An 18605-nucleotide genomic window follows, 5' to 3' on the forward strand; every position below is an offset into this window, starting at 1 on the left:
GCAGCGTGATCAAAGAAGAATCAGCCCCTATTTGCAAACCAACCTTCACCTGAGCTCAGCTGCCCTCACACCTGGCCCCCTGTCTGTGGGCTTCTCTGCCAGGAACACCGATGGTTAGTGGCCTTTTGCTGAGGGGCAGACAGAGGAGGGATGTACTGCTCTTGGGAGCCGACTTCCTGAGCTGCAGCACCACAACTTTGAAGTCCTTGCTGCTCTTCTTGCCTCTCCCTGCCTCTGCGGACACCCAGGGGCAGGCTGAGAGCTGACCTGGGCCCGAGCTGCCTGCCATCCTGGCTTTTGGGCCCCTAGTGGTCTCAGACCCTAGCTCAGAAACATGGAGCCACTTGTAAAGACATGGAAAACTCCATGACAGGCTGTTTGGAGAGCTAGTGAGGCCTGTAGGTCAGCTAATTTGCTGCAGTTTGACACCTACTGTGGCTCTTTATTTAGATGGAAGAGCTTTGTTATAATGAAAGTGCCTGTACAAGCCACAGGCTGCTGGAAGACCTTTCTCAGAAGAGGCAAAAGAGAATTTTCTTCTCCCCTTAAGGTATCTAAAATCAATGATTATACTTTTGTTTGCTCTGCAATAAGCCATAAGGAAGCAGCACACTGGGATCTGAAAATTCTTGTTAGCGATAGTGACTATGGCTATCAATGACCTCTTGTGCCAAGCAGCACATGTAGTAGCATAGATGGGCGACAGATTTCTTTGGGGTATCTTGTTGAAAAAACAATGTGGGGAGAGTCAGACTATATTCCCCTCTCCAATGCAGAAGATCAAAAAGATTTTGAAAAGATTTATTTTTTTTTGTAAGCGAAAGTGGGTTTGGTGTACCTCTTCGATACCTGCTACCATACTGGTGGCCACAAAAGGTGCATGGTTGAAGGACAGGGCAGACATTGTGCCTTCAAAAAGACCCTGTGTAGGCTCTCTCTTTCGTTAGAGAATTGCAGTATTGAGCTGTTTCTTGTAATTTTGTCTGGCTTGTTTTCTTTTGGGATCTTATGGGCCTTTAGTCATAATCTTCTGGATCAAGAATGAAGCCTTCAGATGTGCAATGGGGATCTGTTTTTTGTTTTTGTTTTTGGTTTTTTTTTTTTAAATGCACCCTCTTCCCTTAAGATATATCCTCTTCCCTTTAGATATACCCTCTTCCCATTTGGATCTGCGGGACCTCTCTTACTGTTGACTTCAGTGAAATCCAGATCAGACTCGCCATGACTTGTATTAAAAAAATGCTCTCTCTTAAGGTAGCCCACACCCTTCTAAAAGCAGTTGGGTGAACAGTAGGAAGTATATATGCCTAATACAAGCTGATGTAATGGTATTGTAAGTCTTCATATTTAAAAGTGTGTTAGCTAAAATACTGTTGGGATTGCTTTGTAGTGGCCTGCTGTTCTGCTTTGATTACATAAAATACATTTGAACACACAAGGTTTTGTCATAAATATCCAGATACTCTTCTAAGCTTGTGCATAGTACTCAAGTCATTCAGTAATGTAGGGGAGTGTTGAAATGGCTTTATATGGATTTAGTAAAAGTGATTGTTTGTGGGGCTCGCTGGTGTCTAACCTCTCTGAACTTTTTCTGTATGTCCTGTATCAGCATAAGAGGGATCCCAGACTGTTATTGGGATCAATAATTGATGCTGCAGTGCAAATACTGAATAATTTTGTACTGAGTAGTTACCAGCCAGCTTGGGGATAAAGGAAACAAATTGAATTTGAAAAGGGCTGGTGTGTATTTTTATCAGGACTGCTTAATGGTTTTTTGTGTTAACTGCAGCATCAGGATCTTGGCTCGCTGGATGCAAATGTATCAGTTCTGGTTTCTGTCAGAAACAGTCTGCCCTGGTAATCCAGGAAATAAAAGCCAAACTTTTGGGGGAGGATTTATTGTAATTCCCATATCAAAACTTGCCCTTCAGTTTTATGTGGTAATGATGTCAAACCCTATTTCTTATCTCTTTGCAGAAAGGACGTGTTTCTGACAGCTCCCCAGCTCCAGGGGTGTGTGCGAGGCTCCAAGGGGTGGCAGGTACGTAGAGTGAAACTAGGGGTACCCCTCCGCAGCAAGGGGGCTGTGGTGGATTCGTGGTGGCTGTGTTGTGTCATTGTTAGTTAACAAACAAATACACTGCAAGAACACTAGGGACTTAAGGAAATCATATGGGAAAACATAAGCAACGGTTTAATGATAAGCTTGATTTATTACTTTGTTTCGGTTCAAGACCAGAATATTTCTCAAGAAACTTACCAGAAAAGGGACTTAGGAACATACTGTATCTTTACCTGTGCTTTAGTTACCACTGAAAGTCCCATTCAAGATTGCAGCCCTCCTGTGTTATGCGTTTTATGTGTGCAAGGGAGTCCTGGGCTGGGCTTGCTTTCAGAGATGATTGTATGTTTGAAAGTGTTGCTGGACACCTAGGATAGTGGTTTGGGTTTGGTTTTTTTGTTTAACCACACATGCATATTGATTTAGACATTCAGGTACTTTTGTGAGTCCTGTTAGTTGCCAGTAAGCATTTTCAAATAATTTTGACTCAGTCCTGTGAGCCCAAGAAGAAATGAGGAAAAACCTGAAGAATATTTTGTATTGTAAGTATGTGTTTAAGTGGTGGGGAAATTTCAGGGACTTTATCTCTTGATCATTTGAGCAGTTCTCACTGCAGCACTGACGCTGTTACAAGCCAGGTTCAGTATCTGGGAGAACCCAGTGAGGCAGAAAAGGGTCTTAAAACACATTTCTGCCCTGGGCAGCTCTTGAATTCTGGATTTAGGATAGCTCAGCATCCAAGTTAATAGAAGGTGCTGGTACTGCAGCTGTGGTTGGCTCCCACTCATCATCCTCGTAGTTGTACGTTAGTAACTTCTGTTTAGTTTGCTTCCGTGCAGCCAGGCTGAGGACCCACAACTGTGTTTACAACCTCTCTTAGCTCAGATGCTTTGTTGTTGAAGGCTAGAGTTAGCTTTCTTTTTCTTAAAATAAAACAAAGCAAGCAGAAGCAAACCCATTTGCTTATTCTTCTTGCTCTTTAGAATTGAAGGCTAACGTGATATTTCAATCCACCCATAATAATCTGAAAAATAAGAATTTTAATCTACTATTTGTCTTCTTGTAATCTCAGGTGGGGTTTTTTTTGGCACAATACTTTGTCTTCTTGTAACCTTTGCCCAAACAAAAGTGTATAGTAGTAAAGAAAAGAACAGGAAGGTGAGTTAGGAAAAAAAAAAAGTCTTCAAGTATTCTCCTGAAGATTATAAATACTCACTGCTTTAAGCTCAAGCACTAGTTTCCTGAGTACTACTTGATGGCATATTTGTAATACAAAATCAGGAAAACAGTAAATTTCTGTCTTCACAGAAGGTTTCAGCGTAAAACCGGGAATTTCACTTTCCTCAGAATTTTTATCCTCTTTTAGCACTGGGGCACATCTTCTAGCAAGCTTTGTAGTGGAGGTAAAGACCATGTCAAATTATCTTAAAAAGCTTCATCTAATTTGTAAGTACCTAGCAACTACAAAGTATTTTGGTTAGTTTGAAGTGTTAATAATCCCAGGCTCTGCATGTATGTTGGTCATAAAGGGCTACAGGTCTGCTAGTTTGGGGCTTTAACGTAGCTCAGCAGAAATCTAGTCCATACGTATTGTATAATAAGAAAAAGAGTGTAAAAATTATCTTTTTCATGAGACAGTTTAAAAATGTCACCGCTTAAGGTTTTAAGTGGTGAGAACTAAAGCAAAGGATATATCCAGCCTGTCCTTACTGGTCTAAAATACGTGAACTATGTGAATAAAACTCAAAGGTAAATTGCAGACTTCTTACTGTGTAATTTTTATTGCTTAAAATACAAGCATTGCTAACTTTTTCTTCTATTTTTGGAAACAAAACTTTGGGCAAATTGAAAACATCAGGTTTAAGCAAAATCTCACAGTGGGAGTTCTGTGGTTTGTTTTTTCATGTATGAAGCCTTAAAATCTTTGTTATCAAATGGTATCAATAAACATTGGAGCAGGTCTGTATTCTGTTAAAGCTTTCAAAAGCCTTTGAAGAAAGTTATTTTGGGAGACTTGCAATTTATGCCCTCTGACAGATGAATCCTTTAACCCCGCCTTTTCTGTTGGAGGAAGCAATTTTCTCGTAAATTTGCCTGTCTCTGTATATTGAGCTTCATATCCCCCATCATAGTAACTTACAAGTTTTTACAGTTGCTTTTTTTTTTTTTTTTAAATCTGGAAGTAGCAGGGTAGGCTGCCTGGGAAACTGCCGTGGTTTTTTTACTCCTGGCAGTGGGAAGGGAGGGTGCCTTGCAGTAAGTTGTTGCTTACTGTGAGGCTTTGTTTTGCTGTGCTGGGACAGTGAGTGGTGTAAAAATGATTTCATGGAGAGGTAGGGAAGTATATAGGTTAGAAGGTCTTCTAGCCCAAAGGAAGGTGGTCTTTTGTCTGGCAACCTCCCGGGGCTCGTGTAACCTGTGGTCGTGGAGTTGTGCACTGCTTGTGGTGCAGAGGAGGTGGCGGCGGCAGCACCACCGATGGGAACGTAAGCACAGGGTAGGTGGGGGATTGCAAGAAAAGATAACCCTGGGGAGGAAAATAAAGTGCAATGCAAAATGGGAGGAAAATTATGTGGATACCTGGTGTGCCTGGGGAGTCATGAAAAGAGTGACAGGATTAGGGCAGGAAGGCCAGTGCCCTTCTGGCTTTCTGCAGGGAGAGGCTGGATCCTCTGTGATGCTAACAGTCATTTCTTGTGAATCGCAAGGATCCCATCTGTAACGCTGGCTGCTGTGGGTGGGTCAGTAAATTCTTTTACAGTTTTAACCTTCATAGAGAAGATAAAAGTAGATCCATTTAGCAATTCGTGTAATACTGAGCAGAATTCAGAAGTTGCACAATGCAGTGAAGTATTTATTAGAAGAAAAATAAAATGTTGAAACAAGTGTTGCAAAATGGGGCATTTCCTGACTTTGAAATTCCAGAATTTAGATAGCTTGTGCAAGTACCACACGTACAAGATGTACACTTGAATCCAGCTTTACCATGCTGACTGGGGAGAAGACACTGACCCCTGGGCTTTTGATGTTGCATTTTATTACTTACTAAGAAATTAATTTGGTACTGATAAGGGTTGCTGAATTGACATCTGCAAAAGGTGACATTTTATGTTCACAAATACCTCTTTGTGCTTGCACCCGTGTCCTAGAGGATGGGAAAGATGGCAGTCATCTTCCCATTGTGGGTTTCTCAGCTTCTCCCATTCCAGGGCTAGTGTTTTGCATTTTTCCAGTAGGTAGAACGGAACACTGTTTGATTTTTTTTTTTTTGTTTGTTTGTTTGTTTGCCCACTGACGCAGGTAGTGTGAGAGCCAGATATTTTTCAGTCTTGGTAACAGTCAGGATATGCCATTGCAACTCCCTGCTTTCATAATTTGTGCTAGTATTCCCTGTCAGCACTTGGGCTGCCTGAAATTTTTCTTTCAAACAGTTTTGATTTTTTTTCTCTCTCTTAAGAGGGCAGAAACTTGTCTCTTCCCATTTCTCTTCCTGTGCACTAAAATGATGCATGTCAGTGGGGATGTTCACAGCTCTGGATTTCCAGCTGTGCTCTGCTAAACTGACAGGATCTCTGTTGGTTGTTTCTTCTTCTGTAGGTGCCCTGGTTTTAGTCACCATAAATACCAGCATTATGGAAAATTCATGCAAATAGTGTATGTATTATCTTGCTCCGGTTTGTCGTCATACATTGATTTAAAATCAGCAGCAGCAGCAGAGTGTCTACATTAAAATTACTGGTTTAAATGTACCTTAGAAAATTTTCAGCAGTTTCATAGAAAAGTAGACCTGTGGTCAATTTTAGTGAGAGTTTAATTAATGTGACTAAGTGTTTCAAGTTTCCTTCTGCTTTGCTTGAAAACAAGAACATTTAAGAAGTAAATTGTGGCTTGTTTTTAGGAGTAAAATCTAAAGCATTAGGAGACCTAACTTTCCAGAAATGCAAAGCACTCAAATCTAATCAAAGGCAGCGAACACTGATGGAGCTGAGCTAATGTGGAAATTAGGCTGTTGTCCGGACTACCCTCCCTGCCCCAGCTTCTACCCCTTTTGTTATATAAAACCAGGTTCCTAGTAGATTATGGATGACTTCCCAATGGATGTCAGTGAAGGAGTTACTCCAGATAATTTTCAGCACAGGGAAGGAAGGGCAGGGAGAGAGTAATTAAACTGAAGACTAAATTAAAGGACAAGTTTCTGAGTGCATTTTCATCTCTATTTAAACTAATAGGAATGAGAACAAAGTGGATCTTGCATGATTGGGCATGTAACGTTCGCCGTAGTCTGTCTCACCCCCTTTTTTAACATGCACAATTTTACCTTAGATCAAAAAACAACGTCCCACGAGTCAAACTCACTAATGTGAAGGGCTTGTCTCCCAACCCTATACAGTGGGAATGAAATGACAGATTTCTACTTTGTGTGGCCGGAGCAAGCCTCTGGCCACACTGCAAAGTAGGCACCAACTAACCCAAGCAGACCTTTTGTCTTCTTCAGAACGTAATGGAATTTGTTTCAGATTTTGTTGTCATTTTGCATTTTGTCAGGTAGGTGAGCTAGGGTAGAAGTGTAACTGTGCCTGTAGGGAGACTTCAGGTTTTCCTTTACTGGGGCAAAGATTAGCTAATCCTATTTTGAGGTCCAGAAAGTTTACAGGACTTCAGAAGTCTTCTCTGGAGACATCTCTGCCATCTGGTATTGTACATGAATCATTGCTTATCGTTGGGACTGGGACTGAATAATAATGTTCTGGCTGTATTTTTTTTTAAATCAGGAGTTAATGAATTGATGATTACATGGAGTCTTCTCAGTAACAAAAGGTGGTATGAAAAAGAGAATTAGCAGTGTGTAGAAGTAATGGTGCAGACATCTTTCTTCAAACTGTTGGTTTCCCCCTCACATCTCCGTTAAAATAAAATTGCTGAATTGCCGTAACTTTAACCATTGATTTACTGTTCACTCTCTAAATACATACCTGTAAAGCTATTTGCCTCAGAATACATTTGTGTGATACCTTGCAACTCTGAGCACTTTTTAATGTGTTGGAGAGCAAAACATGGAATTTATTATGTATGATAATAAACAGGAAGGGTGCAAGACAGAAAACCAAGCCGAGTAAACTTAACTGAAAAGATGCCTTAAAAACAAGAATGATGTATATGACCCATTACAAACAGTTGGATCTGACCCAAAATGCTTACTAAAATAAAACATTATAAGAAATCATTGAAGTCACAGGTTCAGCTTGAGCAAATTGTGTTTCTGTGTGGGTTTTTTCTTAGTAGATAATAGATTTGTAGAAATAGAAGAGATTTTTTAAAAATTTTCTTTTAACCTTGCCTGTGATCATTTAGTAAAACAGCTGTAAAAGCATCTTACATATTTGTCCTTCTACTTGGCCATGTTACTTCTGTATTCATAGCAGATCTGCTGGCTGCACTTCCCAGAGGTTCCTTGGCTTTGCCTGCTTAAACCCAGTGCCTCTGCCTCCCAAAGAGGCTGTCAGGATCCTGCTTGTCCTTAGAGATGTTCTTGTTGCAGCTTTGCTTCTGTCCCCCTCAAGTGCTGCCCCTTTCCTCTTGGGATGCTATTAAGCATTTTGCAACCCTCCCTTGCCCAGTTATGCATGCTGGATAATGTCTAGGTATTACGATTATCTTGAATTGCGGTGTGTCTCTTAGTGTGACACTAGCAACTCAGGCTATGGCATGGTATAAATCTAGCACCCGCTGTGCCCTGCTGCAAAGGGCAATATGCTTTTCTCACTCCCCCACCCCCCAGTGCACAATTCAGTACAGAAAATACGTGCAAAAGCCTTGACCTCGGCGGGGTTGTAGGAGACGGGTGCAGTGGAGACCTGGTGTAGAGATGGGGTAGGAAGCCATGGGTTTTGTTGATTGCTTAGGTCAGAGCCCTTTCTGGGTGTGAGAGTAATGGGTGGCTCACAGAGTTACTTTCATAAAACTGCTAGACAGTCCTAGTATTTAAGCATTTTCTCCCTTTACTTTTGTTTGCAGTGCATTACCTGTATTTCTTTCTATCCCCACACACATTGAGTGCGTTTGTAGCATGAAAAGAATTTGCTAAAAATGACGCTTCCATTTGTAAGAGGTGCAGTGGGTTTGTGTAACTGATGCTTAAGGTTAATGCTGCACTTCTCATGTTCTTTGGTCTCTGAACTTAGCCATAGTGATTTTTGTTATCTTGGTTTATTGCTTATCAGAGGTGGGATTTTCTTCTACCCACTATTAAAAGTAAGAAAATATGTAAACCAAAGTTGAATTTTGTGCATTAAACATAAGTGAAAGTTCAAAATATTTATACTTGGCATTCTATATTGAAATGATTGCTTTCAGTTATTGCCTATTTGCCATGTAATGTGTGGCTTGTTTTTAAGAATCATCTTTTCACCAATTAATGTACTCTTTATCCAAATTAAGCTATGCAGACAGCTGCAGAAGTGTTGAATACCAGAGCATTCAACATGCTATTTTTGGCAGTACTCAGTTTTCTTTCTCTTCTACTTCTTGCTCCCCTCCTCTCTACAGCATCGTTTATTTCTGCAACGAAACAGAAGAATGTGCTCAGTTGTGCTTCTCAGCAGCTCTGCAGCCTGTGGAGAGTGTGGGCAGTCTCTGTATGAAGCATCCTGGAAAATGTGCGTTCCCTTGAAGAAGTGATCTGCCACAAAGCACGTACTTTTATAGTTGTTCCAGCCTACCTTGTTGCACTGTACGGAAGGTCTGAAATGTCTGGTCTCTAATATTCTGTGGGACTTAGCGTTTCTTCAGCAGAAGAAAAATTACCTGCTGCAGTTACCCAAGGAGCCCTGAAGAGCAAGGATACTTGTGAAGATGGCTCTGTGTGCTTTTTATGTAGTTTGGGGTTTGTTACTGGAAGTGGCAGTAGCATTTGGCCCAGTACCGAGGATCACTTGGGAACACAGAGGTAAGAAGAGAAACTTCAGTAGTGTAATGTGGGACACTGACACAACCTCAGGGTTTCTGTGGGGTCTGAAACTCCTTGAGGCTGTATGGTCTTCCAGCCTGCTTGCTGCAAGTTTGGTCAGGCGTTGATGGCTTTGCTCAGCGTATGAAGTGCTTAGGACCAGAATATTCAAAAGTGGCTCAGGCACTGGGTTAGCTGATTTCAGATCCTTCAAGCAGTTCTGAAAACATAGCTTTTTAAAGGAGGAATTTTGAATTTGGCTTTCTTAGCAGAAGGATCTTGCAGCTGAAGCTTGCTTCAGGAGAAAAACCCAACAGCTGTATTTTTTTTTTTTAAAATCAAATCATTTTTACTTTGAGTCTGAAGATACTAGCAATAATCTTTTTTTATGCTTTTTCAGACTGAGATGTATTTTGACACTAAACCATCCGGTGCACAAAATAAATCACTAGGTGAAGGAAAGATAAGCTTTTGGCACTCTTCTGACAGCATTATATGGTGCCTAGAGTTGATACAATCTTTTTCACAGAACACCACTTTCCCTGTATTTCAGGGAAGTTTCAGCAAATATTCATAACCTCCCAATACAATTAGCAGGCGTCAGCAAATGTGTCGCAAAGAGAAGTAATGGGAATCAGAGAATCCTTTCGCTTTTGTTTTACTAATTTAGCCTGCATCTGAAGAGAACTCTAGAGCAAGGTCTGTAGAGTAGTTAGTTGCTGCTGTTTGTGAATATCCCCCCCGCCCCCCCCCCCCCTTCCGCCCCTCCCCCCCTTCCGCCCCTTTCCTTTCTCTCTGTTCCACCCTGCCCTTCCCCTCTCCCTGCACCTCCATGTGGCATGGAGGTGTAAAGCCATTTAGGCTTTACAAGGTTTTGTGTTTGGGTCCTCCTTTACTACTAATTAGTTAGCAACAATTATTTACCCAACTGTGCTGTAACCAAAGAAAACCAAACAAGTATATGGGCAGTATGAAGAAGTGGCCTTAAATAAGGATGTTAAATACTGAGCAGCCATAGAGTAGGAAAATACAGATGGATATTAAGAATGAGGTACAATAAGCTGATTTATGAGATGACTGTAGGAAGTGTTTTTCCTGTTTATTGGTATATCAATTAGTGAGTTGCTGATGTAGCTTTTCAGAAAGAATGATCTAGACAAGGCTTGTGGTTCCCGCTTAGCCTCTGATGCACCTATCTTGTATAATACTTAGAATTTGGCAAGTTGCTGTTCAATGGCATTACAATAATGCACTGCAGAACCACATCCAAATTACTCAAAAATAAATGGAATTTATTTTCATTCCTACTATTTCTCCCTGTCTCTGTCTGCTAAAGATTGTTGTATTTAAATATGGGAAGCCTACTTTGAATATGAGGGGGAATTTAGTTCAGTGGCAGAATGAACATGTGGAGCTGTATGAACCAGTTCATCCATTTGGGGGAATTTTCCTGCCAAGTTGAAGACTTTAAAATGACATGCTTGAGAATCTAGTTTTAAAATTAATGTTTCTGGAGAATTATAGTTGAAGACGTGCAATTTCTCATGTTAGAACTGGGAGCAATAATACATTGTTTTCTGCCTGTACCTTAAAAAGCCACACTTAATTAATCTTGTGATAGTCTCTTGCAGAAAATAGTCTCCCAAGCTTTCAGTCATTTTTCCATTATGGTTGGACATGCAGAAAAGATATTGTTGTATATTAGTCATTTTGTGTCATCTTCCTCCAAGCCATTCTGTTCCAGTCTGCATGCTTCCTCATTCCACTGCCTTTTCCCCCATGTCTCCCTCTTTCTCTCATCCTCTTCCTTTTTCATGTTATTTATTTCTAACACGTGCGTTTCACCTCTGGTCTCCACTTCAAAATCAGCTTATTGACCCTCTGTAAATGGTTCTTTTTTAGCTTCTCTGTCTTCTTTCTTCTATTTTAATATGCTGAAGTGTCACCTTCTAAGGTGCAGGAGTTTTTTGTAAGCTTTGTTTGGGGTGGTTGCAAGGGATTTTCCACAGTAGCTGTGTAAGTGGAAGGGAAAAGGTGGGGAAGGACCTGACAGTGCATGTGTAAAATGGAAGGTTAGAAAAAAAGGGAATTAACAGGTAGAAAAAAAAGAAGGAAGACATGAGTTCTAGGGATCACTATAAGAGGAAATATTTAGGCATTTGAAATGGAAAAAGAAAGTGGAGACCCATGATTTCAATGTTGATGATTGGAGCTGCTGTTTCAGCCGAGCCAAGCTTCTGAGGGGTCTCTTGTCTGTTATGTGGGTTGTCTGAACTAACCTTTGTTGTTTTCAAGATATTTAACAGCTATTAGACAACTTATAAATATGACCCATAAACTCAACCCTAGGTGATTGTGTTTCTTCATGTGGTGTTGCTTTTCTTTCATTTCGACAGAGGTCCAGCTAATACATTTTCATCAATCAGAAGTGTCAAACTATTCGACCTTGCTGTTAAGTGAAGACAAAGACGTTCTATATGTAGGAGCCAGAGAAGTGGTCTTTGGATTAAATGCAGTGAATATTGCTGAAAAGCATCATGAGGTATGCATGCTAATATATTAGCCTCTGTGGAAAAATCATACTCCGAATTTGGCTTGATTTTCTGACATCAGTAGCACTGCACTTTTAGGTGGTAGGTACCTAAAGAAGAACATACTCTGCGTGGGCTACTCCTGTGTTGTTTCTGGAAGATGCTATAGAGTAAAACATGCCATCAGATTAGAGGAAGAAATGAGAAGTTAGATATAATCAAATAATTAGAGGTCTCCTCAGGTATTTTCTTCTTGGGGACAAGATGCTGGAGAGAGGGACTGTGGATGTTGCCTCTAAAGGGTGGTTCTTATACATATCTTTATTATCAGGAGTGGGCCACCTCCTGCTAATCTGAATCACAAAGTAATCTAATCTGAAACAGAAGCAAAATTGGAGCTTTCTCAGGAGTGGCAGGCTGCAGATGTGCTTCAAATGAGATGAGGGCCCTGTCCGTTCAGTTTCAGCATCTGTTTCGTGTCACTAGGTGTGTCTGCACAGCAAGCGGTGGTGCAGACAGGTCTGATCAAGCTTGCTCAGAGGAGTACTCTGGATGTGCTGACGCTGGCTTCTCAGAGTAGATTAGCCCATGCAGAAGTCTGCTAATGTTATATTGCTTCCAGTCCTTCCAGGCTCCTGCTTCTTGTCCCACAGCACAAGCTGACACTTGGAGGTGTGGCATCGAGTCCTACCCAGGATGTTTTGGAAGACGCTCATATGATTCTTAATCTGAACAAAATGTTCACGGGTGGTGGTGGGCAATTTCATCAGCAAGTAAAACTTACTCTATGAGTGGTTGTACTTTTCCATATAGTGTAAATTGGTCCAGTAAATTTTCTTTGACCCCACCCCCTAAGTGTTTTTCATTCAAGTGTGAATGAAACTGAGGAGTACTTAAAATTGAGAAGTACTTAAACCAGTTATAGTTGCATTTCCCTAATGCATATGGTAATGGAAACTTCATTAGCAGTTTGAGGGAAGCCATTATGATGAACCCAAAAGATAATAGCAGTGGTTTAGCCCTGCTTAAGGCACGTGCATTTGGAAGTGTCACCTCCCAGGAAAGAATGGCTTTGAACCTTTGAAAAGTACTTGCAAAATGTCTTGCATTTACTGCAGATGGTCTCAGGATTGCCTGTTATTGCAAGATTTTTCAGACCTTGGGTTGAATTACAGTGCTTTGAATGTGCCTTTTTGTTGCTTGCTTTTTCACTTAGTTACACTGGAAGGTCACTGAAGATAAAAAGACTAAATGTGCAGTCAAGGGCAAATCAGAACAGGTATGTACTTTTTAGAAGTGGTCTTAAAAGAAGAAAGGCTCCAACTGTTTGAAATTAAAATTTTCAATAATCACATAAATTCTTTAATTACCTTGAGCTTTAGACTAAGTATGCTTAGTTTGGGTTTTTTGTTAATAGTTCATTATTTCTTGATGGTGAATATTATTTATTTGAATGTTTGACAATCTGAACGCACCCTGATGGATGCTTAACGTTAAAATTTTTTCCATTAAAGTGATAAACCAGTATTACTTTCACCGAGGTAATTGATAACAACTGTTGTGTTTTGTTACTGCAATAATTCCTCCCCAGCATTCGATTTTACAAAATGGCCGGTAATTTTGTTTGCTTTAGGGCATAGGCTTTATTTATTAGGCCAGCACGGTTCCACCGGTGTATTTTTCACTAACTACATATCCTTACTGTGGCGCTCAGCAGGTGTGCCCCTTGCAGCAGAACCCTGCCGGCGTGACTGCTCAGTCAGCTCCCCAGCAGCTGAGCAGCCCGGTCTCCTGCCAGCTCGGCAGTGCAGGCAGCTCAGCCCCTGGGACCCCCTGCTGTGGGGACTCCTCACGACTGCTAGCACCGACTGCTAGCACGCAGGCTGGCTTGCTCATTTTGCCTTTCCTGCGGGGATGGTTTACCTGAGGTGTCTGACTGTATGTGGATATACCTTTCTCCTTGTGTGGCACCACTTCATTTAGTGATCCGGTAAAGTGAGGGTTCACTGGCCCAGGCTTTTAGCACAGGTTTGAAAGAGGAAATATGCAATCCCTGCAAATACAAAAAGCAGTCCTACTCTACACTTGCAGGGATTTGACATCAGCACCCCTGAACTTGCAGCCTTTTTAGTTCACACTGCTGTAAAACTACAGATGCTGTATCTGGGGCTAGTAGACATACTGAATTTGTGGGGCTCCTCGAGGTGGGAGTGGGCTCTTTCTCCCTTGACTCAGCTTCTGTCTTGCCTTCGACTGACAACCGTCAATATATTATCTTAACACTAGACGTGGTGGGTATTTAAGGATCATTTCCTCCTTGGCTGCCTTATTTGTGTTCCTCAGGTTCAGCTGGGATTACTAGTAATAATAATCACATACAGCCATGACGAATATGAGATGTGAATTTCTCTGTGCATACAGTTCAGTGGATGCTGTGTATGTCTCCATCAGTTCTGTGCAAAGATTATTGGTATTAGTTAGGAGGGATGTTAGAACCCATAAATGGGTACTTTGCCAGAGCACTGAACTCCATCCTTGGTTTTTTGTTTCTCCCCCAGTTTAGTAAGTCACACTTACTGCCAGCCATGCTTTTTCCTCACTGTACTCATAACCTTTTACTAGTCACATTTACATTGTAGCCGTGATGTTCTGCACAATGCACTAGTTTGAAAAGGGTTGAAGTGTTAAGCCACTACTGCTATTTCTTACACTAAAAGGGACAGTCCTTCACCTATCACCACTATGCTGTTTAGTGCCAGCAAAAAGCATTTATGAAGCTGGTCAAGGACCTAACCTGGCAGAAAACTGGTTTTGCTCTTCCCCTGGCATGTCCCCCCACTCCCCCGTGTTTTTTGTCACACCAACCCACTATTCAGTCACAGAAATACCTGGTTTGGCTCATAAGAAGGAAGAGTAAGGAGAGTGTTTATACTTGCTTAAGTAGTTCATGGAACTATAGTACAGTGGTGGTATCTGGCTGTGTACCAGCAGGAATTAAAGGGTGTTGTACAGTTTTATTTTCCCTTCTCTCTAAGTGGGTATTTAGAGGTTTGGGTTTTTTGGGGTTGGTTGTTCTTTTTTCCTTCCCCCGGAAACTTTGATATCCTTTATTCAAGTCTTTGCTCAAACTCCTTGTTCTGTTTCAGAGCCATGGAAATTAAGAAGCTTCCTTGGATGAAACCGCAATTGATACAAAGGACTGAAAAAAATGGACAGATATAATTAGCTTTGTAGCTAATTTAATGGTATTAGAGGTTTCTGTCTTAAGAAACGACCTTGACTATCACTTACTGTTTCACCTAGGCTTACAAAGGATGACAAATTCTGAAACTTACTCCATGTTTAACTAGTTGTTCCCATGGATCAGATGTGTATTTAGAGCTTGTGCTTTCATGGAACAACTTGAGATGCACCTGCTGAGTGTATAGTACTTGGCCATGCTCCCCTGATAGGTATACTGAGGCAGCTGCACACCACTGGCTGTAGGAAACCAGACGCTGCAGGACTAGAGCTCCTGGAGATTGGAGGGAGATGGTGTCCCAGTGGTCATTGTATCACCCAGCCGTACTCCTGTGGTGTGGCATAAGTAGCAGCAACAGATGAGCAGACAGCACAATTTTAATTGTTTATTTCTGTTGGAATGTGGACGCTGTGGTTTATCAGACTGGTCCTTTTCTCATCCTCTATCACAGACAGAGTGTCGTAATTACGTGCGTGTCTTGCAACAGCTGAACGATACTTTTCTCTATGTGTGTGGAACTAATGCGTTTCAGCCAACATGCGATTACCTGGTAAGAACGTACATATGTTTTGACCCAATAACAACTGTAACTTAAAAGCAGCTCATTTACACAATGAGTTAATTTCCATTCAGAAGACTTCCAATTTCAGCACTGGTTGTAACGTTTGGAGCATTTATTACACTGTACCACAGTAATGACAGAGTATGGAAATGAACTGTGCTGTTCCTTTTTCAAAGTGGTTACCGAATCTATTGATTCATCTTGTTTAACTGTGGATTTACTTTTTCTTAGCTCCCATAATTCTCTGTGTATTGTAAGTTAGCATAAAAACAATTTCCAAGACTGAAATGGCATTCTTTGTGACTTCCATCCATTACTGAATCTGCCTTAGATTCTTAGATTCCTGTCTCTGCTCTTCTTGCTCTGCTCCTGGCTATGCCACAGCTTCGTAGTGCTGAATGCTTTAGAGTGAAGTCTTGGCGCAAAATCAAAAACTCCCTTTTCTCGCTGCTGACTCTTGTATCGTTCTCCTTACTGCAGCTCTTAACAATTCTGAAATGGAGAAATCTTGTCATTGTTGGTTCTTTTTTGTCTCCCCTGCCTGCAAGTCTGCCTGCCATCACTTCTGGAATGTTGCCAGAAGCCATTGCCCTCAGCCTTCAATGTCTTCATTGCAAAGTGTAACTGATCACTTCCTCAGTACTGTGGCTACAGTTCTCTGTCATCTTCCTGATCCTCATTTCCTCATTTTTAAGGGACTTATAAAGTAGCAGCCAAAGTACTCTTGCTTTTTAAAATTCAGTTGGATTGTGCCCCATCTCACAAATTTAACATAATCTCAAAAATTGCTATATCTACTTCAGAAAGCTTTCTTGATTTCTAAAACTCTCCATTTTTCTGCAGGCTAATTAAGTAATTGCCAGCTCTTTCTCTATATCATTTAACTTCTCTGCCTTTCCTCCTGTCTGCCTTTTTTGGGTGCTCTTTCTTGAGGTCTGTCTGGATTTAACTTTTCATTTTCTGTTCTTTTCTGCTCCTGCTGTCACAAGTATAGCATAGGGTCACATTTCCTGTCTGTCTGCTGGACTCAATAAGATTTTCTGAAAACACAGATGCCTTTTAATAATCTTATTAAAAATGCCTTTGATGCTGGAAGTTGATGATGTAGACCATTATTTAATGTTAATTTTTCAGTTACCTTTGCAGGAGTCAAGTCACTGAAAGAAAAAGTGTTAACAGTTGTTTTGTGTTTTTCAAATTAATTTTTTGCAGAATTTAATTTCATTTGAACTTGGAGGTAAAAATGAAGATGGTAAGGGCAGATGTCCATTTGATCCTGCTCAAAGCTACACATCTGTTATGGTTGGTAAGTTCAGACTTTGCATACCTCATTATTATGTATTTAAAAAATGTTCAATGTCATTCTCCAGTCTCTCAATATGAAAACAGTAGGTTATGTCCATATTTTTATATCTTTACTGTGTATCTAGGTAGACCTTGAAATACTTCTGTAGTCAACCTTAGCATGTTTCTTAAAAGAAATTACAACTTTAGGTTGTTTTGGAATCAACTTCTCAAATACAAATTAGTATTTGAGAACTAGATGTTGACACTGTATTTTCAAGTGTTTAATATCTTTAGTCCAGGTAGTCTAAAAGTACTGTGCCTTTGTAGTATCAATTACTGTCATTTCAGTGAATTTAACAAGTAGAATTTTTCAGCTGTCCTGAAGACATAGCCATGAGAAAGAATAGGGAAGTGAGATATTTATTGCAAGTATATTACTGCATGGTTAGACACCACTGAATTTTGATTTGGTGAAACCAGAGTTCATGGTTGTACCTTGGTGTCATGAAATGGTATATGAAACAGGAAATGAGAAATATAAGAACACACTCCCTACATTGTTATCTAAATTCTCAAAAGTTGAGTTTGAATAATGGTGCCATAAAAAGAGAGTAAAATATTTATTTCAAAAAATTCTGTGTATTTCTCAAACTTGCGTGTTTGCACATAAACCTACAGTTTATGTGTTAAGCGTTAAAGTACCACCAAGCCACTGCTAACTTTTGCCAGTTGCTTGTGTTAAAGCAATAATAAACCTAACTGTGGAAGCGTTAGCCTTGAGAATGGTCAGCAGAAGTATAAACATAGAAGACATGTCTGGGGCAATTTAGAGGAAATCCTTGTTTATCTTTTCTTGTGGGAAGTTTTGAGCTTACTTAGTCTTCTGAAATATTTATGTACCCTTTTTGGTATCCAGTACATAAGAAAGTATAAATTATTCGATTTTCTGTTAAAGATGAGGAGCTTTATTCCGGGACTTCTTACAATTTCTTGGGAAGTGAGCCAATCATTTCACGTCACTCTCATCAGAGCCCTCTGAGAACAGAGTATGCAATACCTTGGCTTAATGGTAAGTGGGCATGAGAACTGGCCCAACCAAATTGTAAGTGTGACGTTGTTTTTCATTCTTCAGACAAAGAGTTTAAGCGTCTTACCTGGGGTAAGGGGCAATTGTCTAATATCTCAAACAAAATGGATTTTGTTGTACTGGCATATACTGACATGTGAGTGTGTGCAGTCAAGAGATTTTATTTTAAAATTTTAGGATTTTTGTCAGCATTGACAATGAAAACAGCTTCAAGACACAGACTTCAACTTGATGTTAAAGGGCTACAGTTAATTTTCTTCTTGTCCTTTGTACTTGTTCATGCTTGCAATAATGCAGCCTAGTTATGATATAGTAAGGAAGAGAATGGGTTTGGTCTCTAACAGGTTTTCTAATTGAGCTGATCATGGTTCCCGATGATTTCAGTTCCTGAATTTCAAAATTCACAAGTCTGGGGAATGCTCAGATGTTAGTGGCTTTCTGTCAAAAGGGACCAAAATAATGAACGTAGCATATTCCAAAAGGGGCATTATGTCCAAAAACTACAAGATACTGAGTTTTGTAATGCATGTTGTAATGATACTGTCATTTTTAGTGTTTCAGCTGATAGCTGAAATAAAAGAGAGACAGGCAAGGGAGGGTACCTCTCCAGGCCCATTAGAAAACACTGAAGTGATGAGATACCAGACCATAAAGATCTCTTGGATATCTTACTGCTTTCACATAGGGTTTGTAGTTTTGGTTTTTTTTTTTCTATTTCTAAATTTTTTTTTTTTTTGAGAAATGCTATTCATATTACAAACAGTAAACTGCATAGGCAGGTCAGTGACTAGTGAGCAGGTAAATCCAGTGTGAGGTCTGGGCAAAAGAAGGACTCGTAGAGCGTCTTTGAGAGAATTAAGTTAGTAGTCTCATATATAATACAAAATTC

At 40.4% G+C, this 18605-nt stretch overlaps 1 protein-coding gene across 4 annotated transcripts in view; it reads left to right on the plus strand.

The window, feature by feature from the left end:
• Positions 1-18605, plus strand: part of SEMA4D (semaphorin 4D) — a 100182-nt gene that overhangs the window by 54364 nt on the left and 27213 nt on the right. For all 4 annotated transcript variants that reach the window (XM_075079189.1, XM_075079190.1, XM_075079191.1 and 1 more), the window contains exons 2-8: positions 1978-2041; positions 8609-9008; positions 11405-11550; positions 12756-12818; positions 15232-15330; positions 16555-16648; positions 17585-17698. In XM_075079189.1, coding sequence (XP_074935290.1) covers positions 8915-9008; positions 11405-11550; positions 12756-12818; positions 15232-15330; positions 16555-16648; positions 17585-17698 — 610 coding nt within the window. In that variant the 5' untranslated portion in view covers positions 1978-2041; positions 8609-8914. The remainder of the gene's footprint in view (positions 1-1977; positions 2042-8608; positions 9009-11404; positions 11551-12755; positions 12819-15231; positions 15331-16554; positions 16649-17584; positions 17699-18605) is intronic.

Source organism: Phalacrocorax aristotelis, chromosome Z (assembly GCF_949628215.1).
Source record: "Phalacrocorax aristotelis chromosome Z, bGulAri2.1, whole genome shotgun sequence".
NCBI classification, from domain to species: domain Eukaryota; kingdom Metazoa; phylum Chordata; class Aves; order Suliformes; family Phalacrocoracidae; genus Phalacrocorax; species Phalacrocorax aristotelis.